At 45.5% G+C, this 24101-nt stretch overlaps 1 protein-coding gene across 1 annotated transcript in view; it reads left to right on the forward strand.

Moving 5' to 3' along the window:
• The window catches only part of KDM1B (lysine demethylase 1B), a 59438-nt gene that overhangs the window by 10555 nt on the left and 24782 nt on the right, over positions 1-24101 (forward strand). Inside the window, exons 7-10 of the mRNA XM_040967742.1 lie at positions 12803-12841; positions 16746-16947; positions 18612-18796; positions 23709-23885. Coding sequence (XP_040823676.1) covers positions 12803-12841; positions 16746-16947; positions 18612-18796; positions 23709-23885 — 603 coding nt within the window. The remainder of the gene's footprint in view (positions 1-12802; positions 12842-16745; positions 16948-18611; positions 18797-23708; positions 23886-24101) is intronic.

A 24101-nucleotide genomic window follows, 5' to 3' on the forward strand; every position in this document is an offset into this window, starting at 1 on the left:
GTAGAAGAGAGGGGAAAGGCAAAGACCACAAGGATTGTGTCAGTTGGATCTGTTCCCCTTTTATTAGGGATGCTTTCCTGGAAGTTCCAAGGGCAGATTTCTGTTTATGTCCCATTAACCACAATAGGATCATGCAGCTACTGCGAACTGTAGTGAAAACCAAGGAAGGCGATGTTTTCCAATTGGGCCTGTTGTAACACCAAGTGAAAGTGGGATGTGTTACACAAGAGATAAATAGATATGTTTGGCAATTAGGATTTAGCATTAGGTGGCAAAATGTGTTTTTATTGAACTCTGGCCATTATTTAGTGTTTAAAAATGTATGATAGTTGGGTGGGTCTCAGGATGGGGTGTCTCATGCCTGGATCCCAGACGACAGCCACCATGTGCACGTAGTGAGCTGTCCCCGGGCCTGCCTGGGCTCCGGGGACTGCTCCTTTTGGGGTGAGTACACCAAGGGGGTTGGTCTCCGTGATTGGGCAGGTCTGGGACCCACCCGCTGCCTTCATTGGGCTGTGAATGGGATTGGGGAGGGGCGCGACCTTGGGCCTGGGAGTTTAAACTTCCAGCAGCCTCCTGGCTGCTGGTGGGTCTCAGGATGGGGTGTCTCATGCCTGGATCCCAGACGACAGCCACCATGTGCACGTGGTGAGCTGTCCCCGGGCGGCCAGTGCAACATTTGGTGCCAGGCTCTGCCTGCTGGCTGCCCAGCCGGGGAGCTCTGGGGTTTTGGTTCTTTGAGTTGCTGCTTAGTTAGCTCCAGGTTGAACCCATTGTGCTTCAAGGACGTGAAGCATTCGTAGATTCCCATTGGCAGTAACTCTTCGTTTGTAAAACTTGTAATCACTGAACAATGCTGACCACCAAATACCAGTCCATGCAAAAGCTATGGTTTGGGGCTTATCCAGCAGAATTGTATCATGTTACCTAACATGATGATGGATCAGAAGGGTCACATTAAGCAAGCCATTACATTAACTAGCACTCAAGAACCATAACCGGGGGTAAATTCTGTGAGGGATGTGTGGGCCACATCCTGTGAAAATTCTAGCCCCACTGGTTATCTCAAGAGTTGGGGTCGTGATGGACTAAGCTAGATGTGACCAAGGAGCCTGCCATCAATCATAGGTAAAGGAACCCCCAATAGTCTGGACTGGTCAGGGCAGCAGCACCCGAATGTGCATCCTGATTAGGGTCTAGGGTGGGCTGGGCTGCAACGTTCACCAGCTCATACAAGGCCAAATGGACGGCCAGACTGCGCCGGGCACTGGCCTAAACCCAATGGCATGTATGAGAACTGGGTCTGGGAGTAGATTAAGTGGAGGAACTTGGGAAACTCCCCTGGCGAGTCATAGCTCCTGCTGGTGAACATGTGGTCCAGATCTGGGGGTCAGACAAGCTGGTCAAAGTAGCTCCAACAGCTGGCAAATGTGTCAATTGGCAATGGAACAGGGTAGATCAGGCAGGACTGAGCAACCTTAGCCCACAAGCAAAACTAGAGACCAGGATGGAGCACAGGTCATGCCGAGCTAGGCTCTTGTATCTACTGGTCTGCTTGAGCCAGGAACGCTAAGCCACAGTGTCTAAGGCAGAGGTCAGGACAGGTGAGGGGCTGTGCCAAGCTGAGTCAGAGCAACCACTGGCATGCAAGTGATCTATGGCTGGGAACAGGCCCGTTTGGGGAGTTAAGGGGACAACCCTGACTGGGTTGAGGTTCCCACCAACGGGTGTGTGACCTGGAATGGGGGCTGCGTTCTGATCAGGAAACGGTTGTTGTCTCCCATGGCACAAGTGTGGACTGGGATTGGATGTATCAAACCGGGCCAGACCCCAACACCCTCTGGTGTCCTGAAGGACCGGGATAGATGTGTGATGGACTAGGCAAGGTCTCAAACCCCTACTGAACATGTGTGAGCCATATGTGGGTATGAACAAACCATGGCTGGGCTGAAACATCCAACAGCAAGAACCAGTTTGGGTTGAAGGCCAGTCAGGAAAAGCCACAGTTCCTGCTATGACAGGAGGTGGACTGAGTAGGGCTGGCTCATGGACCCACTGGTAAGCGTGAAACCTGGCATTGAGAGAGGTTCTGATGGAGGAGCCTGGGCAACTCCTCTGGCAGGACACAGACCTGGCAGGTAAGCGCAAGAAACATGATAGGAAACAGCCCCGAAAAGGCCATGGAAAGTTACCCACTGGCATACAATTGGCAGGGGTCAGGGGAAGACCAGGCTGAATCTGTCCATGTCATCCACTGGCAAATCCAAGCACCAGAACAGTGTGGGTTGATCCAGGTTCAGTCGCAACAAAGACTTGTGCACAATACGGAATGCCAAGGTGAGGTTGCCTGTACCAGAAGGGACCACAGCACCCAACCAGCAAGCTTGAGAACAAGGAAGGGAGGGGACAGAGCCGGCAGGGGAATAAGGGAGGGTTCCTTTGCTGGACAGCTACTCCCACTGGAGAGTGTGGGCTGGGATGGGGGCAGACCAGACTAGGCAGGGCTACAACACCTGTGCACCTCATGTGGACCAGATCAGGGAAAAGCCAGGTTGGGCTGATTGTTCCTACTGGTTGTTCCTACTGGTGCAAACAAAATTAAAGTGGGTGAGGGTTGTTTGGGCTTAGCCACAGCAACAGCTGGCAGAAGCTGGCACTGGGGGCTAGTTCTGTCAAGTCAAACCACCAAACTATCTGGAGAGTGCATAATCTGGGAGTGGGAGAGGCCTGGGAGGGAAATAGTGGGCTCTTCCCTCTTGGGTTACCACTTCCACGTGAGGGCATAAAACTAGGACAGTGGCTGGGGTGGAATGGGGTGTGGAACAGACTGGATTACTGGTACACAGACTGGCAAACCAGGATAGGATGTGGGCCTGGTGGGGGTTATTGCGGGTCGCTCCTACTAGGCTGCAGCTCCCACTGCACTGGTTTATGCAAGGGCCAAGTATGTGCTGGGCAGAACCAGGCTGGACTGCAACACCCATTGGTTCCAGTGGAAGTTGGGGCTGAAAACAGAACCAACCCAGCAATTGCAACCACCAGCTGATCGGGGCGATGGACTGTGCTGGGCCCTGTACTTGCTAGCACATACAGGAATCTGGTCTGAGGACACCTCAGACAAAGTTTCTTTGGAAATCTCCCCAATCAAAATGCTGGACTCAGAACCCTAACCAAGAAATAAGAGAAGACAGAACAGGTCAACCAACCATCTCAGCTATATCTTGGCAGCGAAATATGGGGCAAACAGAGACTCTGTGATGGACTATGTCAATCAGTGGATTCTTCAAGGACCTCCTAGTGCTTGGAGTGGCAAGTTTGGCAGCGATTCATAACTGTTGAAATAGCAAAACCACTTGAGCAAGAACCTCGGAGCATACCCTACATCCAGGACCTGGGGAGGGTGAGAAATTGGGTGGGCCTTCTCCCTTAATACCCCCCTTTAAACATGAAGGAAACAATATGGAAAAAATAGTAGTCTTACCCACTTTCCTGTAGCCCTTGAACCTTTTTACCCTAATTAACTATGTAAAGATTGTCAAAAAAAAAAATGTATGATAGTTGGACCCAGTGGGATGGCCTAGTAGCTAAAGTTCTTGCCTTGCACTTGCCGGGCCCCATATGGGCACTGGTTCATATCCCAGCTGCTCCATTTCCTTGTTTGTGGCCTGGGAAAGCAGTCGAGGAGAGCCCAAAGCCTTGGGACTCTGCACCAGTGTGCAAAACCCCAAGGTAGCTCCTAGCTTCAGATAGGCTTAGCTCTGGCCATTGTGGCCACTTAGGAGTGATCAGTGGATGGAAGATCTTTCTCTGCGTCTCTCCTTGTCTCTGTAAATCTTTCCATAATATATACATAATATGTAATGGAATTGTCGCTTGGTGGTAAAGCTGCTGCCAGTGACACAGGTATCCTATATGGGCACCAGTGTTCCATATGGGCTCTAATTTGTGTCCTGGCTGCTCCACTTCAGATCCTGCTTCCTTCTGATGGCCTGGGAAAAGTGGCAGAGAATGGCTCAATGTTTGAGTGCTTGCCATTGCTTGAAGAGACCAGGGGCTCCTGGCTTCAGCATGACCTAACCCTGACTGTTGCAGCCATTGGGGTCAGGACCCAGCAGATGGAAGATCTCTTTCACTCCTTTTCTGTCTATAATGACTCTGATTTTCAAATAAATCTTTTTTTTTTAAAACTACATGTTTTTAAAGAATTATTTATATTTGAAAGATTTATACAAAGAAGGAGAGACACAGAGAGAGGCCTTTCATACGCTGGTTCACACCTCAGATGGCTGCAATGGCCAGAGCTAGGTCAATCTGAAGCCGGGAGCCAGAAGCTTCTTTCAGGTCTCCCACGTGGATTTGGGGTCCCAAGGCTTTGGGCCATCTTTTCACTGCTTTCCCAGGCCACAAGCAAGGAGCTGGATTGGAAGTAGAGCAGTCAAGACTGATTGGCACCCATGTGGGATGCCAGTGTCTTAGGTGGTGGCTTAACTGACTATACCATGGCACCATTTGAAAAAAAATGAAAAAGAACATGTGCAATTGCTTTAATATGTTAAGCGGATTAACCTACACAAATGTTAGGTGTCCCTGGAATATGTGATATTAGGAATTATTGTAATCCTAGAAGCAAATTACATTTAAAAAATTGAGATGTGAGTCACATACCATAAAAGTTGCTCCTTTAAAGTGTAAATGTCAGCAGTTTTAGTATGCAAACAAAGATAGAGTTGTTTTTAGTAAAATAGCTTCTTGGATTAGATATTTCCCTTATAAAGAATGGATAGAGAGGTTTTTGTTTTGTTTTGATTTTAAGATTTATTTTTATTGGAAAGGCAGATTTCCAGAGAGAAGAGGAGACAGAGAGTCTGCTGTTCATTCCCCAAATGACTACAACGGTCGAAACCTGAGCTGATCTAAAGCCAGGAGCCAGAAGCTGCATTTAGGTTTCCCATATGAGTACAGGGTCTCAAGGCTTTGGGCCATACTCTGCTGCTTGTCAGGTGGTAAGAGAGAGCTAGAGTGGAGGTTGAGCAGCTAAAACATGAATCGGCACCTGTATGGAATTGTGGCATTGCAAGTGAAGGATTATCCAGTTGAGCCATTGTGCTTGCCTCTATGAATGGAAAGTTTGCAAAACTTGTAGTCAATTTTTTACAAGCTGGAGATTTAAAATACAAGTATTAAAGCCATTCATGGTTAATGTAAAGAACATTTTGGAGAGGGAAAGATGGTGAAATAGCGTAAGGACACATTTGAACAGAATCATTAGCCAGGGTGAAGCAGAGAGGCTGCAATTCCGGGAAATAGGGTGAGGAAAGCTGATGGCGGAAGTACACCTAGAGACACAGAAAAGCAGCCGAGACAGTGGAGTGGTGTCGCAGTGACCAGATAACCCGACGATGGTCGGAGGTCAGAGCTTCACCAGTGGCCAGGTGGGAAGGGGAATTCAGCAGGAACTCAGGAGGTGGACCAGCCATGGAACTGTATCCTACTGATTCGCTTGATTTAGACACAGGAAAAAGCAAAGTGGCAGAACCCAAGCAGGCAAGTACAGGAAGAGGATGGGTTTCAAAGCTCAGACCTCCACCAGTGCCACATGGACCATCATTTTGTATACTGAGGAAAAGGCTGTGGGGCTGGAGGGACAAAAGTGAGCTTGCTCATTTCTGGCTCGATGCATTGCACTGGTCCCACTGGCAAAATAGGTTCTGCCCAGGATAGGTCTAGGTGTTTCTCAGACCTAACAATCAACTGGCACAGACCCCCTGCAGTGCCACATTGGGTGCTATTTGGTGTACTGAGGAAAAGGCTATAGGGCTGAAGGAACAATAGCAAGCTGCAAATGTACTAATCTGGGAGAGAACCCATGTCCGGCTCAACAGATTGCACTGATCCCACAGGGCAAATAGTACCGACTTGGCATCCTCTGGGAACCATCCCAAATAGCTCCGCTGGCCTTCAGGTCTTATGGCCAGCAGGTTCTGGCAAGGCCAGCACCGCTGACCAACAGTGAATTTAGAACAGTTGGCATCTCCCTAATCCCTGGCATTGCTTGAACTGGGAGTGGAAGATAGGCAGTGCAAGCAGGGGTGCAGCCACAGCAGCAGAGGATCACAGAGGGTGGAAAGCAGTGCCAGGAGCTTGGGCAGTGGGGACCATGGTGGAAGTCTAACATAAGAGTCCAGATCTGAAACTTGTTGCGGGGAGTGGCACAAACAACTGCAAACAAAGAACTGGGTACCGGATGCAATCAGTAAAATCGACCTGTAGACCAGCGGGCAACACAACTTAGAAACTGACCCTAAGGAAAGAAATCTGCTAACCGGAATAGCAGTGACCGAAAGCAAAAGAAGAGACAGAGGCACAATGAATGTTAGTGATGCCTCCCCCACAAAGGAGCAGAAAAAGCCTTTGTCAACCTCAGAGCTAACTGAGGAAAACATCAAGGAAATATGGAATAAAGAATTTAAAAAACTTGTTATAAAGCTTCTTAACAACAATGAGAAGCATATACAGGAGTTCAAGGAATTTAAGGAATATATCACACAAGAAATAGCAACAGTGAAAATCAAGTTGAATTATAAATGAAGGACGCAATGGAGCAAATTAAAAATTCAATGGAACGCCTCAATACTCGATAAGCAAGGCAGAAGACAGAATCTCAGAATTGGAAAACATTTCCTTCAACAATGGGGAAAAAGTAAAAAAGTTGGAAGAGGAACTGAGTTAAGCTAAGAAAAATATTCAAGAATTAAGGGGCACTGTTAAAAAGCCAAATTTAGTAGTTGTGGGAGTTCCAGAAGGTGCAGCAGAAGCTGGGTTTGAAAATGTATTTAGTGAAATAATAAAGGAAAACTTCCCTCATTTGGAGAAAGAATTGGGAAACAACATCCAGGAGAGGCACTACTCCCAGTAGGGTTGGCCAAAAGCCATCTTCACCATGACATATGATAATCAAGCTCTCTTCAGTTGAACATCTGTTGATGTTAAACATTTCAACATCTCTTCAGTTGAAGCCGGGTAACATGTAGAGAAATGGCAGTCAGACTCACAGCTGACCTCTCAGAGGAAACTAAATGCCAGGAGAGAATGGAGTGACATTCCAGATTCTAAAAGGAAAAAGTTGGGCCCAGCGGCATGGCCTTGTGGCTAAAGTCCTCGCCTTGAACATGTCGGGATCCCATATGGGCACCAGTTCTAATCCTGGCAGCTCCACTTCGCTCCAGCTCCCTGCTTGTGACCTGGGAAAGCAGTCGAGGACAGCCCAAAGCCTTGGGACCCCGTACCCCTGTGGGAGACCTGGAAGAAGTTCCTGGCTCCTGGCTTTTGATCGGCACAGCAACGCGGTTGCACTCACTTGGGGAGTGAATCTTCAGACGGAAGATCCTTCTCACTGGTTCTCCTCCTCTCTCTATCTGACTTTCCAATGAAAATAAATAAATCTTTTAAAAAAATCTCTCTTCTACATGCAACTCTGTCTTAAAAAAAAAAAAAAAAAGGAAAAAGTTGTAGACCCAGAATAACTTACCCAGCAAAGCTTACCTTTGTCTTTGAAAATGAAGTAAAATTCTTTCACAATAAAGAAAGGCTCAAAGAATTGGCTTCTTCCAATCCTACCCTATAAACAATACAAAGAACAAGATGTTCTCTTGACAAAGGAAAAGGAACAGCACCTACCAAAGGCAAAGGCAAATCTGAGAAACATGCCCAAAAAAAAAAAAAATCAACAAAAGAAGACAAATAGTGAACAATCCATTGCTAAAATTACAGGACCAAATTACTACCTCTTGATATTAACCCTGAATGTAAATGGCGTAAACTCATCAACCAATGTCATGGATTAGCGAACTGCATCATAAAATAAAAGTTATCTATTTGTTGCTTATATCAGACACATCTTGTCTACAAAGGTATGCGGAAACTGAAAGAATGGGAAAGAATATTCCAGGCTAATGGAAAAGAAGAATGAGCTCCGTATCAGATAATGCAGATTTTGATGTAAAAAATACTAAAAGTGATAGAGAACACCCCATAATAAATAATCAAAGGATCCATTCAGCAAGAAATCACCTTGCTAGTTTCTTACGATGTTTTCTTTTTCATCACTAATTTTATTGGTTTTTCTCTCTTGCTTTTCTTTGCTAGTCTGGTTGAAAGTTTGTTTTGTTCAGCTTCTTAAAAAATGTCTCTTCTGGGCCCAGCGCGATTGTGTAGCAGCTAAAGTCCTTATCTTGCACTTGCCGGAATCCCATATGGTCGCCGGTTCTAATCCCAGCAGCCCTGCTTCCGATCTAGCTCCCTGCTTGTGGCCTGGGAAAGCAGTCGAGGACGGCCCAAGGCCTTGGGACCCTACACCCGTGTGGGAGACCCAGAACAATGTCCTGGCTCCTGGCTTTGGATTGGTGCAACACCAGCCGTTGTGCTCACTTAGGGACTGAGTCATCAGGTGGAAGATCTTCCTCTCTGTCTGTCCTCCTCTCTGTATATCTGCCTTTCCAATAAAAATAAATAAATCTTACAAAAAAATAAAAATTAAGGAATGAGATAAATAAAAATTTTTAGAAATGGTTCTTGTTGCAATTTGTAGTTTTTTAGTTTCAGTTTTATTTCTTTTTGCTGTGATTTTTATCATTTCTTCCTTTCTATTTTTTCTTTTATTAGCAATAAGTTCCTTTTTTTTAAGATTTATTTTTATTTTTTTATTGGAAAGGCAGATATACAGAGAGGAGAGACAGAGAGAAAGATCTTCCACCTGATGACTCAGTCCCTAAGTGAGCACAACGGCCGATGCTATGCAGATCCGAAGCCAGGAGACTCTTCCGGGTCTCCCACATGGGTGCAGGGTCCCAAAGCTTTGGGCCGTCCTCGACTGCTTTCCCGGGCCACAGTCAGGGAGCTGGATCGGAAGTGGGGCTGCCGGGATAGATCCGGCGCCCATATGGGATCCCGGGCGTGCAAGGCGAGGACCTTAACCACTTGCGCATCGAGCCGGGCCTAGCAATAAGTTCTTGAGATGCATTTAGATCATTTATTTGAGATATTTTGATTTTTTGGTAATCACCTGATATTATAAATGTCCCTTTCAGTACTGATTTTGCTTTATCTCATGGGTTTTGATACTTGTGTTTTTATTTTCATTTCTTCCAAACAAGGTTTTTTTTCCCATTAATTTCTTCAGTGATACATAGCAATAGCATTTTTTTCTCCAAGATGGGTTTTGGACCCGGTGTGATAGCCTTGTGGCTAAAGTCCTCGCCTTGCACACCCAGAATCCCGGATGGGTGCCAGTTCATATTCTGGCTGTTCAGCTTCCCTTTCAGCTCTCTGCTTGTGGCCTGGGAAAGCAGTCACGCACTGAGCAAAGCCTTAAGACCCTGCACTGCATGGGAGACCCGGAAGAAGCAGCTCCTGGCTTCAGATCAGCTCAGCTCCAGCTGTTGCACCTAATTGGAGAGTGAACCAGTGGATGGAAGATCTTTCTCTCTGTTTCTCCTTCACTCTGTAGATCTGCCTTCCTAATATAAATAAATCTTTAATAAAAAAAGTTTATATTTTCTTTCACTCATATTCAGCGATACATTGGTCATTCATTAGCATGCTGTTTAGTTTCCTGTTGTACATTTTCTATTTTCCTCCCTGTTGTTGATTTTGTTTTATGGCTTTTCACTTAAGGGGATGTGTAATAACTGTGTAATAGAGACTATCATCGGCCCAGTGTGATAGCCTAGTGGCTAAATCCATGCCTTGCATGTGCCAGGATCTCATATGGGTGTCAGTTCATGCCTGTACTGTTCCACTTCCCATGCAGCTCCCTGCTGCAGCCCGGGAAAGCAGTAGAGGATGGCCCATAGTCTTGGGACCCTGCAGCCATGTGGGAGACCCAGGGCGGAGGCTCCTCCTGGCTCCTGGCTTTGGATCGGCTCAGTCTGGCTGTTGCGTCCACTTGGGGAGCAAACCAGTGGATGGAAGATCTCTGTCTCTGCTTCTCTTTGTAAATCTGCCCTTCAATAAATCTTAAAAAGCAAAAACACCAAAAAAACTAATTTTTGTTAAAAAGAAAAAGACTATCATATCCAGATGCGAGGATACAATGCAGTGTGCAGCTCTGCTTTCATATCAGATGGACTCCCAATGACACTATTAAATATATGTTGACTATTAAATATCTCTTGACACTTAAATACCATCATGATGGACTTAATGACGGTTTATGAATATAAATCTAAAAATTATGGATCCAGAGCTAGTGTTCAGCTTAACAGTTAAAGGGCCCAGTCCCCACCTTGGAGTGCCGGGATTTGATTCTTGGTGTCCTGACTACAGCTTCCTGCCAGTGTAGACAGTAGGTGTCGGAGATTTGACAGTAGGTGTCAGGTATTTGGGTCCCTGCCACCTACATAAGAGGTGTGGATTGAGTTCCCGACTCCTGGCTCGCTCTGATTGTTGTCGTTTGGGGCAGTAAACTGGCACATAGGATATCACTGTCCCTCTCAGGTAAATAAGGGAAAAAATGACATTCAGTTTCTTTGACATCTGGCTGTTTAGGTGCTTTGTAACTTTTTTCCGCTTCAGGCTGTGTTTTGGAAGGAACTGATCACCCGTGACTGTGTTGTAAATGTGTTTGCCTTGTTCCCTTCCTTCTGATGTCCCCGAGCTCTGTGATGGTGTCCGCTCCTTTACTGCTCTTGGTAATTCAGAAGAGAAGAGTGGAGAGGACAGAGTCTTGGGGTTGGCCAGAACTGTTTGAAACTCCCTCGTGTGATTCTCACACTCACCTTGCAGGGTGGAGGGCCCTCTGAAGGGAAAGGCAGGAGGCTGCCTCTGACCAGGGCCTTGGTTGCCCACGCTGAGGGGCTGGCACTGCTGGGCACTGTGCTTCCCAGGCGCTCCTCGGTGGTCGTTTTCTCTGTGAATACAAGCTCGACATCTCACTTCTGTTCTTGGCCTCCCGTTACAGAATTGCGTGTATTTTCGAAAAGACTAGCATATTAGGTTTTGCCTATTTTGGAGATGGCTGTAAATTCTACCATTTTTTTTTTCTTGTAACCTTCTATAATGTTACTCTTTTTACTCAATATTGAGGTTTACTTTAAATTGTTATTTGTGGAGCAGGGAGAAATTAACATAGCAGAGCTGCCATTTGGATGGCAGCTCCAAATGGATCACTCTGCAAATTCATGAAACAGGCCAAATGCCAAGATCTGGGAGCTGAATCCAGGACTCCTGTGCAGGTGGCAGGGACCCGGAAGGTGAGCCATCGCCTGCCACTTGCATGGATCTGAATTAGCAAGCAGCCAGAGTCAGCAGCGAAATCGAGGATCAAGCCAAGTCACTCTGGGTTGGAACCATAGTTATCCCGGTTGGCAGCTAGGCCAAACACCCAAGCCGGTATTGGTCTTTGGCTATGCATCAAGCTGATGCATTCCTAAAGCTCTGCTTAATCCAGTCAGTCTATCAGTGTAGAAGGAATCTTCCAAACTTCACGCAAAGTGCATATCATGAAAAAACTGAGTTTCAAAAAATAATTTTGTACCAAAATCAATTTATCTTTTTTTTTTTTTTTAAGACTACTCGCATCACTTCTTGGCCTTTTGGCTAAGATCAAGTGTAAAGACTACTCACTTTGGGGACACCCTGGACTGAGGGTTCTCCTGCTTGTTTTGAACTCCTGTGTGTGGAGTTGTACATGATGGTGGGTCTAGCTGCTGTTGCTCAGCCCTGTTTGTGAACTGTATCCCTGGGATATGTGTGGCTTTAGTTTGTTCCGATTATATAAATATAACATAACTTAGTCATTGATGCGTGTTGATGGACCTCCAGTTGCTTTTAGCTTTACTATGAACACTGCTCTTCTAGCATTTTTTTTAATTTTGAAGATTTATTTATTTTAATTAGAAAGGTAAGTTTCTATAGAGAAGGGGATACAGAAAGATCTTCCACCCATTAATTCACTCCCCGTATGGCTGCAGTGACAGAGCTGAGCCAGTGTGAAGTAAGGAGCCAACAACTTTCTCCAGATCTTCCACATAAGTGCAGGGTCCTGAGGACTTGAACCATCCTTCTCTGCTTTCTCAGGCAAGAAGCAGGGAGCTGAATGGGAAGTGGAGCAGCCAGTACATGAACTGGTAGCCCTATGGGATACCGGCACTTGGAGTTGGAGGCTGAGCCAATTTAGCCATTTTATCAGGCCATCTTCTGGGCATTTTATACACTTTTCTTGGTACAGGCATACAAGGGACTCTCTAGAAAATACATCAAGGTTATAATTGCTAAATATATCATGTATATATCATATACGCATCTCCCATGATGCAAGATAAGCCCAAATGTAAATGCTTACACTTTGTCAGCTTGCTGACTACAATCATTTATATTACAATACCTGTTTCATGTCCTTACTCATACAGTGTTTCATCAGACTTTTTAAGACATTTAAAACTCAGGAAAGGAAGGAAGATCCTTACTGCATATTCCCCTCCACTAAGTGGCTGCAGTGGCTGAGGTCGAACTAGGATAAAACCTGGAGCTTCAGCTTGGTCTCCCACATGAGGTGACAGAAGTCTAAGTGCTTCAGCCGTGTGCTACTGCGTTGCCAGGTGTGTTAGGAGGGAGCTGGATGAGAACAGGAGCAGCTGGGACTGCAGCTGGCATTCAGAGTTCTGTTACATCACTACGCTGTCCCTTTGTCAGACTTTTGTCTTTTCCAGTTTGATAGGTGAAAAGGAATAGTTTCTTAAAGGTAAATTGACATTTATGACTATTTTGTAAGTAAACCTGATTAACCCTGGGTTATTTTTTGCAGCCTGAGGTCTCAGACCATTGTTCCCTCCCTGAGGACCTGGTGAGTACTCCACAAGTTGAGTTGAACTTGATTGTGACTTCCACAGGGAAACCCCATGATAAATGACAGATACCATTTGGTCCTGGGCAAAAGCTTTATAATCTAAAATGGTAACTGTATAAGCTTTTCATTACTTTAAGTAAAATACCTAAGGGCTTTCTAGGGATGGAGGTTTATTTCAGCTTTCAGTTTGTAGGCTCAGAATTGAGTGACCCCATTAGCTCACTGCCTGGAAAAGGCTGGCGCAGTGCAGCTTGTGTCGGGGAACAGATGGTATAGGGCACCAGAGAACAGAGAGAGAAGCCAGAGTGAACTCAGATCACGAGCCCCAGCTCACTCATGAGAGAGACCTCTCTTCTGAAGATAAGCCCCTGACCACCTTCAGCCCTCCCTGTGCTCCCAGGAGCCCCAGCCCTCTTCTCAGGTTATAGTTTGATGGATTCTGTATCCTAAATCTATCAGTCATTAACCTCACCCTGGTCAGAGGCTTTATAATCTGAAATGGTAATTCTGTTAGCTTTCATTACTTTAAGTAAAATACCTAAGGTCTTTCTAGGCAAGGAGGTTTATTTCAGGTTGCAGTTAAGACATCTGCATGAGTTTGGGGAGTGAAGGCTTGTTCAATCCACAGCAGTAATTTCATTAGGGAAGTGACTAGGAGAATGATGTACCAGGAGATTGCGTCCCAGACCTTGGCTGTGTGTTTACAAGGCAATAAGGCGGGTACTGCCTGCCGTCCTGCTTTGGGGATCGGCTTGCCAGATTTGTTTCTTGCGTCTCTGCACTTGACTCCTCAGGGAAAAGAGCAAAAGGACAATTTTGATTGTCTTGGCCCAAGCTCAGCTACAGGAGTGTTCCTGTGCCTTCTGACCTTTGTGTAACTGCTGTGTCCTGTCCACGCCCAGATGTGGTTGGACAAGCAGTGTCTCCAGCTGGCAGAGCCACGCGCGTCATTTCACATCATTGTGAAACTTTGTGTACAGTGGAGCCAAATACATTGGCTGTTTCAGAAATGATTTTAGAAGGTACAGGTTTCTGAAATTCAAACAATTATGGGTCAGTCTGGTTTCAGTGATTTGGGGGTTCTTAACTAAAGGTTCTAGACGTCTGAAATGTATGAGTATGGATACAACGGATTTTTAGGCAAAGGGAGAATGAGTTGCAAATCTGTTTAAAATCCACTCAATTACATGAAGAGTTTATACCCTCAAACATTCCCATTGTAAAGGAGTGGTCTACATAATTTTTGAATTTGGGGTGGATATGATACAATTTTGGAAGAAAGATAAAGTAAATGCCATTATGATTCCCTCTCCATTTGTCCTTTGCTATTGAGACCTTTTTGTAATCTGAAGAATCTGAGCTGTAGGACAGGGGCCATCCTCCCTGGATACCAGAGCTTAAAAACATGGACCAGCATCCTTGGATTCCATCTGCCATTTATTTATTTATTTGCATTCAGTTAAGAAATGATTGTCAAATACTGATTTATAACCATAATTGTCTGCCTTTTTCTCCAATTTTTAAAGATTCTAGTGTCACTTTTTTTTAAGGATTTATTTTTTTTCTGGAAAGGCAAATTTACAGAGAAGGAACGACAAGAGAAAGGTCTTGCATCTGCTGGTTCACTCCCCAAATGGCCGCCATGGCCAGACTGAGCCAATCTGAAGCCAGGAACCAAGAACTTCCTCCGGGTCTCCCATGCCGGTACAGGATCCCAAGGCTTTCGGCCATATGTCCTCTGCTGCTCTCCCAGGCAGTGACAGGGAGCTGTGTTAGAAATGGCGCAACTGAACTGGTGTCCATATCCTGGTGCTCACAAGCAGAGGATCAGCCAGTTGAGTCATTGCACAGGCCCCATCTTCTAGTGTTGTTCTTAAAACACACACATACACACACACTTTAACAATTGATTTGCAAGGCAGAGAAACCAAGAGAGAAGGAGAAGCAGAGAGGGATCTTTGATTTGCCACAACCACCAGGGTTGAGCCAATCTAAAGCCTAGAGTTAAGGAACTTCGTCCTGGTCTCCCAGACAGGTGGTAAGGTCTCAAGTACTTGGATTGCCATCCACTGCCTTCCCAGCATATTGGCAGGGAGCTGGATTGGAAGTGAAATAACCAGGATTCAAATAGACACCCTAATGTCGCTCATGTTACTGCAAGCCAGCAGCTAAACCTGTTGGTGTCACAATGCTGGCCCCTAAAGCAGTTTCTAAATTTTGGATGTATGTGTGGGTTTTCTAGAACTACTGTAACAAGTTTCCAGAAATTAAGTAGCTTAGACGGAAATATAGTTTGTCACAACTTTAGATGGTGGAACTCTGAAATCAAGGTGTCCACAGAGCCACATCTGAAGACTGGAGGAGGGGCTTCGTCCTACTTCTAGAGGCTGCCAGCAGTCGTTGGTGTTGGCCTTCCTTGGGTTTTAGAAACTCCTCCAGTCTCAGCCCATGCCATCACGTGTCCTTCCCTGTGTGTCTTATCTCTTCATCTCTCTCACAAGGTGACAGTCATAGTGGATCTGGAGTCCCCTCGACTCCAGGATGACTTAATTTATCTAATTACGTCTGCTATGACCTTGTTTCTAAATAAGATCACATTTCACCTTCTGAAGTTACATGGACATAGATTTTGGGCAAATGCTGTTTACGCTCAGTCCACTGAGTGTTGAATAAATGCACAGGTAGATTGTGTAAATTACCATTTCTTCTGTTGTGTATGTATTAGAGATGAGACTGGCATTTCCGATGGTATGTTAACAGAATTACAATCAGGTGTCGAGGAATGGAGACCAGGAAATGGTCGCCCTCCCTCCCCTCAAAGGCTTCAACAGCCAGGGCTGGACCAGGTGGAAACCAGGAGCCGACATGTCCATTCGAGTCTGACTTGGGTGTCTGGAGCCCCTGTGCTTGGACATGCTTCACTGATGTCCCAGGGGTATTAGTGTGAAGCTAGATTGGAAATGGAGCAGTTTGGGCTTAAACCACTTCTCTGATAAGGAATGCAGGTGTCTCAAGCAGCAGCTTAACTTGCTGCGCCACAGTGTTGCCCACTTGGCTGCTTATTTTGATGATTGTAGTTTACTTTTCTCATTCAGTAGGCTTTGGCAAAAAGAGTAAAGCTTGACTACAACTTTAAACTTTATTTTGTTCATTGCAACTATCTTTCCTTCCTATGTAAAAAGAGGGGGCTGGATGATATGTGATTACCATGTGGAAAGAAATTATCCATGTCAAATTTAGGTCTAGGTCTGCAGTGTAGTGAGTCAGTACAGCCTTAAGACTGACCTGGTGGGCCTGGCGTGGTGGCCTAGTGGCCAAAGTCCTCGCCTTGAACACGCCCTGGGATCCCATATGGGCGCCAGTTCTAATCCCGGCAGCTCCACTTCCCATCCAGCTCCCTGCTTGTGGCCTGGGAAAGCAGTCGAGGACAGCCCAAAGCCTTGGGACCCTGCACCCACGTGGGAGACTTGGAGGAAAGTTCCTGGATCCTGGCTTCAGATTGGATAAGCTCCGGCCATTGCACTCACTTGGGGAGTGAATCATCGGACGGAAGATCTTCCTCTCTGTTTCTCCTCCTCTCTGTATATGTGACTTTGCAATGAAAACAAATCTTAAAAAAAAGACTGACCTGATGTTGGTAGGTGCTTGGGGAAGAGGGAGGTTGCTGGGAGTATATTGGAAATAATTCTGCCTGGCAAACATTTACTCCAGGTATCATCACCCATTGTTTCCCCTAAGTCTGTGTGTGCAGAACTTAGTTAAGAAGTGTTAAGTATGATGGTTAGAGAAGCTGAGAACGGGGATCAAGGGTGGATGAGATGAAGCAGATCATCTATTCCTGGTGGGACTGGCACACACGTTTCTCATCTGCCACTGCCCTCTTCTGCTTGGCCCATTTCAGAGAGTGTCAGAAGTCTCCAGCCACTGGTGGTACTCCATGCTCATCCTACCTCCTTTACTGAAAGACAGCGTGGCAGCGCCCCTGCTTTCTGCCTACTACCCCGACTGCGTCGGCATGAGCCCCTCTTGCACCAGCACCAACCGTGCCGCTGCCAGCAGCCCTGGGAAGCTGGAGCACTCCAAGGTGGCCCCCTCTGCACTTGGTGAGCACCCAGCCTGGCCCCTGCTTGCCGCGTGTCCTCCCTGAAATGTGCGGGTAGCAATATGCCGAAGCTCATTTCCAGCCTACATGACACATGAGGGAAAGCAGGTCCCTGCTCCCTGGGTTTGTTGTATGGTGAGCCTTCTGGGTGGTCCCCAGCAGGAGGTTCCACCAAGGATCAGAAATACTCAGGGAGAAAGTTGCATTTGTACTGAATACTTGCACACTTTTTCTTTTTAAAAAAGATTTATATGTTGAAAGGCAGAATTAGAGGCAGAGAGAAAGCTAGATCTTCCATCCTCTGGTTGATTTTCCAAATGGCCTCAGCAGCCAGCCTTTAACAAGGGCTAAGGGCAGAAGCAAGACCTCCGTCACTGCCCTGCAGGTGAGTGGCAGGGGCCCAGGGCCTTGGGCCATCAGCTGTTGCTTCCCCAGGCACATTAGCAGGGAGCTGCATCAGAATCAGAGTAATTGAGGCTCCAACTGGCATTGATAAGGGGTGCTCCCAAGCAGTGGCTCAACTTGCTGAGCCACAACACAGATCCCAGAGTTTCCTTGTTGTCATTGTGCCCTAAATAATGTAGTATAACAACTGTTTAGATAGCGTTTACAAGTGGTAGCTGTTTAGGGAATTTAAACGTGTATATCGAATTTTTGGTACAGAAGCAAGAATTCTGGAAATTCTCGCTCTGTATGAGCAAACTGCATTTTTCATAATCTGAATATATTTTTACCTTGTTGCCCATCTTAAGGTTTTTCACTGATAATGCTAGGCCCTCTTAAAATGTTCTTGGTCTGAAAATGAAAGCCAAAATGGTGATTATCGGTGTTCATGAAGGTATCCTGAAACAGGTACTCACATGCTCTTATGGGGAGGGTACGTTTAGGAAGGACAGTCTGGCAGTCAGTGGGCATCACAGCCTTCCAGGTAAGTGCCCTTTGATCCAGAAATGGTGTTTCCAGAAAATTAGCCTACATGAATGCATAGAATTTGTTTTGATATTATTTGTAGTAGTGAAATAACTAATTATAATTTAAATCCCCAGTATAGTGGAATGATTAAATAATAAACAAACAAAAAGCCATTAGGGTCATGTTTAAAGACATGCAAAAATGTTCACAAGATTGTAAATTTTGAATAGGATAGCATAAGCTGTACTTCAATATCATTCTGTATTCATTGAAGCTGATGTAAGAATGGAGTATCCCCTGAATGCTAGCCCACCCTGTGTCCATCATCCGGGGGTAGTGATGTGAACCTGCCCATTTTGTAATCAGAAAATGCCAACTAAAGATACTTATGAAAGATAATTGCCACAAGGGGTGTGTGTTCGGGAAGTGTGGAATGTCAGTGATTCTGGTCTGAGTTCTGGGAATCAGCGGCACACACTGTGAGTATACTTTACACTCCTGAGCGTTCAGACAGTATAGGTAGTATATTTTATTGCATTTTTGAGCGAGGTAAGATTTTGAGAAAATTTACATTTCATTCCAATCAGAAAGAGTGGGGACGGTGATGGTTTGGTTCATGTGTAGTTTGCCTCCCTGACGGGGAGAAATACCAAGGCTGGGTGCTGCTATTGTTTTGGGTTGGTTTTTGCTCTTTGATTCTCCTGGGTTTGGAAGTTGCCCTTGCAGGAGCTGCCTGTTTGTGTCACTTGTCAGTTCCAGGCATGAACCAGTACTTCCAGCCTTTCTACCAGCCCAACGAATGCGGCAAGGCCCTGTGCGTGCGGCCGGACGTGATGGAGCTGGATGAGCTCTATGAGTTCCCTGAGTATTCCCGTGATCCCACCATGTACCTGGCTTTGAGAAACCTCATCCTGGCTCTGTGGTACACGAACTGCAAAGTAAGTTGGGCATGTCAGCCGCACACTCGCAGAGAGCTGCTTTACCTGGGCCCTGCTGTTGTCTAGGGCGGCTCAGTGTTGAGGTGGGGAGGGCTGTCCCTGGCTGTGTGGGAAGATGCCTGGCACCATTCTTTCCTTTCTTTTTTTTTTTTTTTTTGCCTGCTTCTGAATAGCAGTGTTTTTATTTTTATTTTTATTTCTTTTTATTATTATAATTTCATGATACAATTCCATAGGCCCTGGGATTTCCCTTATCCCTTCCCCAAGCACTCTCCCCTCCCCAGCGAGTTCCCCATGAGATAACGGTTTCCGCTGATCTTTGGTGAAATGTGTAGGCACAAATAGATGAGTTTTGTTTTTTAATCCATTCCACTAATTATGACATTTGATTGATGCGTTTAAGCCGTTTACATTCAGGGTTAATACAAATAGGTGGTAATTTGGTTCTATCTACTGTACCTTTAATTTGCTCTACTATATTCTTCATTTCTGATATATCAGCTTTCATTTGATTCATTTCCAGTGTGACATATTCCTTGAATTCCTTGAATGCCTGTTTAATGTGCTTCTCGTTAAGAAGTTTTATAACAAGTATTTTGAAATCTGTATCCCCATTTTGTTGATGTCTTTCTCAGTTAACTTTGAGGTTACCAAACGGTTTTGCTCCTTTGCAGGGGATTCTTCAGTAATATTCATTGTGCCTTTCTCTCTTTTGCTCTTGGTCACTGAACTTCTGGTTATCAGATTCTTCTCCTTGGGGCAGGTTTCTGAGCTCTGTCACCCACAGGTCTATAGTTCGATTTTACTTATTGCAGTTGGTACATGGCTCTTTGTTTGCAGTCACTTGTGCCACTCCGTCCAGTGAGTTCCAGGTCTGGGTTCTTATGTTAGATTTCCACCATGGTCTCTGTAGCCCCAACTCTTGGCTCACCAGTCTCCACCTCCTGTGATCCCATGCTGAGGTTGCACTGTTGTCTGTACAACCTGTCTCCCACTTGTGGTTGGAACAGTCCTAGGATTAGGGAGACACCAGGTGTCATGTATAGTTAGGTTGTTATTGGTGATCTTGCATGAACCTGTTGGCCGTTAAATCTGAGGGCCACATGGACCTATTTTGACCCATAAATGTCATAATTGGTATTATTTTCCTGTGGGACCAGTGCAATCCACTGAGCTCAGTGAGTTCTCCTGAGCTCAGCACTGTCGACCCTGCAGTTAAAGCTTTTCTGTACAAAATGGCCCCTGATGTACCACTAGTAGATCTGCTTGGCCGTCTTGATCTGCTGGTGTCAGATCAGAGGGCTACCAGGACCTGTCTTGGGTGGAATCTGTAAGATGCCACATTGTTGCAGTTCGCTGAGCCAGAAATGAGTTCATTCCCAGCTTCGTGCATGCGCAGTCCTGCCCCATAGCCCTTGCCTCCTTAAACAAAATGGTACTTAATTCGGCTCTAGGAGGCGGACTTGATTATGAAATCCACCCTGTTCTCACACTCACTGCCTATCTGGGAGCTGGTGCTCTGTCTCTGCTCCTGGTCAAATCAAACAGACAAGCAGGGACAAGCAGTTCTTTGTCTGGGTTCACCTCCCAAGGTGGAGTTCCGGCTGCAGGTGGAGTTCAGATCGCCGTTTGCTGAATGCTGCTGGAGTATCAGTCACTGCAACACTACATAGTTGTGTCTGCTGCTTTCCTGTATCTGTCAGTGTTCAGGTACCCCTCTGCTGTTGTTCTGTCCTCTCTTATTTCCTGGAATGTGCCCTCTTGCTTCACCCTGGTTAATATTCCTCCATCCATTTAAATGTGTCCTTACCCTATTCCAACATCTTTATTCTCTCATCATCCCTCTTTCTGTCCTCTACCTGCTAGTCACACTTGCCAAGTATGGCAACCAATATAGATGTATATCCCTTACTGAAAGCATAAGGGACCAGGCATGTTTTGGATTTGGGATTCCTTGCAGACTGGGGAAGACTGCATAGACTTTAAAGGTTTATTGGGGTTTTCATATTAGAAATATTCAATATATGTGTCTCTACATATTTCCAGGTAGGGCATAATTACTACTGAGGAAAGTCACCACTTTGTTCATTTATTTATATTATGAAATTTTTAAATAATGATTACTTGATGGGTCATGGTGGGAACAATCAGTTTAGGGAAAATTGGGTGTAGTCATTGCTTACAAATTTGCTGTTTCTTCTTATTGTTCTTGAGGGAAAGGGAGAGACAAAGGTGGAAACCACTCATGACTTTCCTTACGTCCCAGTACCCAGGGATGAGGAACTGTCACCTTGGAGTCTCAGTGTGTACATATGCCAACTGTTCTGTTTGGATGGTTTGGATAGTTCTGAAATACTGCCAATTTCACCGATCTGAGGATGATGTCACCCTCCCAGTGTCCGTTGGCTCCATTCACCCAGATTTTTTGCTGCTGTTGTTTGTTTGGGTAGTTGTCCTGTTAGTTCTGTTCCTCTGCTACAGCACCAAATGTGTTGTCATATTCTCCTTTTACAACAGGGCCTGTGTCCACTGCTCCATCTTTTTCATTAAGTAGGACATGTTCTTGCACACATGTCCAAGGACCCAGACCTGGTATCCCAACATTGCCAGATCCCCCACCCCTGGGGCTCACAAACCCAACATAGTTGTCACTTTAGGCCACATTCAGTCAAAGTATATCTCCAGTGAGAATAAGGGTTAGGTGTAAGGTTGGGTGCAAAGGGGTTCAGCGAAAGGCAGTGCCACAAGGGAGACTAAAACACCAAAGATTGGCTTATAAACCCTCAAGGAGAGAGCTTCAGTTTATGCACCTCTGTGTCCTATGATGTTTTCTCTGCTTGGCTGACTAAATGTTACCAGCATCACAGACCACCCCCCTGGGAAAGGATTGAAGGTAAATTTAAAGGCCAGGAAAGAGTGGGAATACTATTTAAAAATTCTAATTTATTTATTTGGAAGAGATTTTCCATCTCTGACTCACTCCCCAAGTATGCATAGCACCCAGGGCTGAGCCAGGCTGAAACCAGGAGCTAGGAACTTCATCTGATCCTTCCATGGGTGAAGAACCAACTGCTTGAACCAGCATCTGCTTCCTCCCAGGGTGTGTGTTGGCAGCAGGCTAGAAGCAGAAGTGAAGCAAGGCATTGAACCCACGAATTCTGATACAGGATATTGGTGTTTCAAGTGCTTGAGCCACCGAAGAGTTTTTTTAAAAAATTAACATTTTAGTGGCCCCACAAAGGCATAGTAGATTAAACCTCAGTTTGTGGTGTCAGCATCCCATATGTGTGCCAGTTTGAGTGCCAATTGCTCCACTTCTGATTCAGCTCCCTACTAATGTATGTGGAAAACAGCAAAAGACAGCCCACATTCTCAGGCCCTCGAATCCATATGGGAGACTCAGAAGAAGTTCCCACGTGGAAAACTGGGAGGGGGCTCCAGGATCCTGGCTCCTGGTTTTGGACTGGCCTGGCTCCAGCCACTGCAGCCATTTTAGGGGTGATCCAGTGGACGGAGAAGATTCTCTCTTTCTCTCTCTTTCATCTCTCCAGTTTTTCTTCTCTTTCATAAAATCTGCCTTTCAGATAAAAAATAACCACAAATTAATTTTTTTAATTCACACATAAAATATATTTTATTATGTATAATATGTTCTGAAATATGTACACATTATGGAATATCTAGGTCACACTAGTATGTGCGTTATTTCACTTTTTTTTAATTGTTGGAAATTAAACTCTACTCAGCCGTTTTTGAGTGTATAATATGCTGTTCATCTCTGTGGCCACCATGTTATTTAAGCATACTCCTGCCGTCTAACTGGTATTTTGAATCCTTTGACCAGCATCTCCCTACACTGGTCTGCCCCGCCCCACCCAAAGAAACCCCCATTCTACTCTGGTCTTCTGTAAGTTAAACATTTTAGATTCCGTGCGAAGTTAGATCATGTAATGTCTGTTTCTGTGCCTGGCTTATTTCACCTGACATACAGTTGTCCAGCTTCATCCACTTTGTTGTAAATGACCTGACTGTAAGGGTGAATACAGTTCTGTTGTGCGTATTCAGTACACTCTCTATCCATTCATCTGTTAAGACACTTAGGTTGATTTTTTTTTTTTTTAATTGGGAATGCAGATTTACAGAGAGAGGGAGAGATAGAGAGAAGGTGTTCCATCTGCTAGTTCATTCCCCCAAATAGCCGCAATGGCTGGAGTTGAGCCAGTCTGAAGCCAGGAGCCCCCTTTGGGGTCTCCACTGTGAGTTCAGGGCCCCAAGAAATTGAACCATACTCTACTGTTTTCCCAGGCCATAAGCTGAGAGCTAATCAGAAGTAGAGCAGGGCGGGGACACAAACCCATGTCCATATGGGGTGCTGCGCCACAGGGTGGAGGATTAGTTTGCTGAGCCACAGGGCCGATCCCACTTGGGTTGATTCTGTGTCTAGGTTGTTATGACTCATGCAACAGGTAGCATGGAAGTGCAAGTATCTCTGACAGTGATTTCATTTTCTTTAGTTACAGGCACATATACTATATTCCTGGGTCATTTGTCAGTGATTTAAAACTTTTTCAGGTGTTTCCACTGTTCTCCATAGTGGCTTATTTATCTTCCTACCAACTGTTGTGCGTTGGTTCCTTTGCTCCACATTCTTGCTGGTGGCTGTTATGGTAAGGCAGTAGTCAGTCTCGCTGGGTGTGATGATACCTCATTGTGGTTTTATTTGCATTTTCCTGCTGAACAATTATGTTGAGCATTTCTTCATAGGCTTGTGGGCCATTCGCATGTCTTTTGAGAACTGTCTACTGAGGTCCTTTCATGGTCCATTTTTAAATGTATTTGCTTTCTTCCTATTGAATTGAGTTCATTGAGTTTTGTTTTGTTTTTAACACTTGGGTTTCATTTCCAAACACAGGAAGCACTTACTCCTCAGAAATGCATCCCTCACATCATTGTCCGGGGTCTGGTGCGCATCCGTTGCGTGCAGGAAGTGGAAAGGATACTGTATTTTATGACAAGGAAAGGTCTCATCAACACCGGAGTCCTCAGCGTGGGAGCCGACCAGTGTCTCCTTCCCAAGGACTATCACAGCGTAGGTGACTGCGGGTCCTGTTGGCGACACAAGTCAAAGTAACACCACAGCAGCAGACTGCTGCAGAATGTGTGTCCCCCACGAGGAAATGTTCAGCCCTGCTTCTGCAAGTGGTAGAAAAGAGTCTTTAGGAAAAGACCTTTCTAGGGGCATCAGAAAAATGTACATGAGTTCTTGCTGGGTTGACAGTTTGTACTTGATGGACCAACTGAAATG

This window comes from Ochotona curzoniae, unplaced genomic scaffold, assembly GCF_017591425.1.
Source record: "Ochotona curzoniae isolate NIBS_2020 unplaced genomic scaffold, NIBS_Ocur_1.0 scaffold_461, whole genome shotgun sequence".
NCBI classification, from domain to species: domain Eukaryota; kingdom Metazoa; phylum Chordata; class Mammalia; order Lagomorpha; family Ochotonidae; genus Ochotona; species Ochotona curzoniae.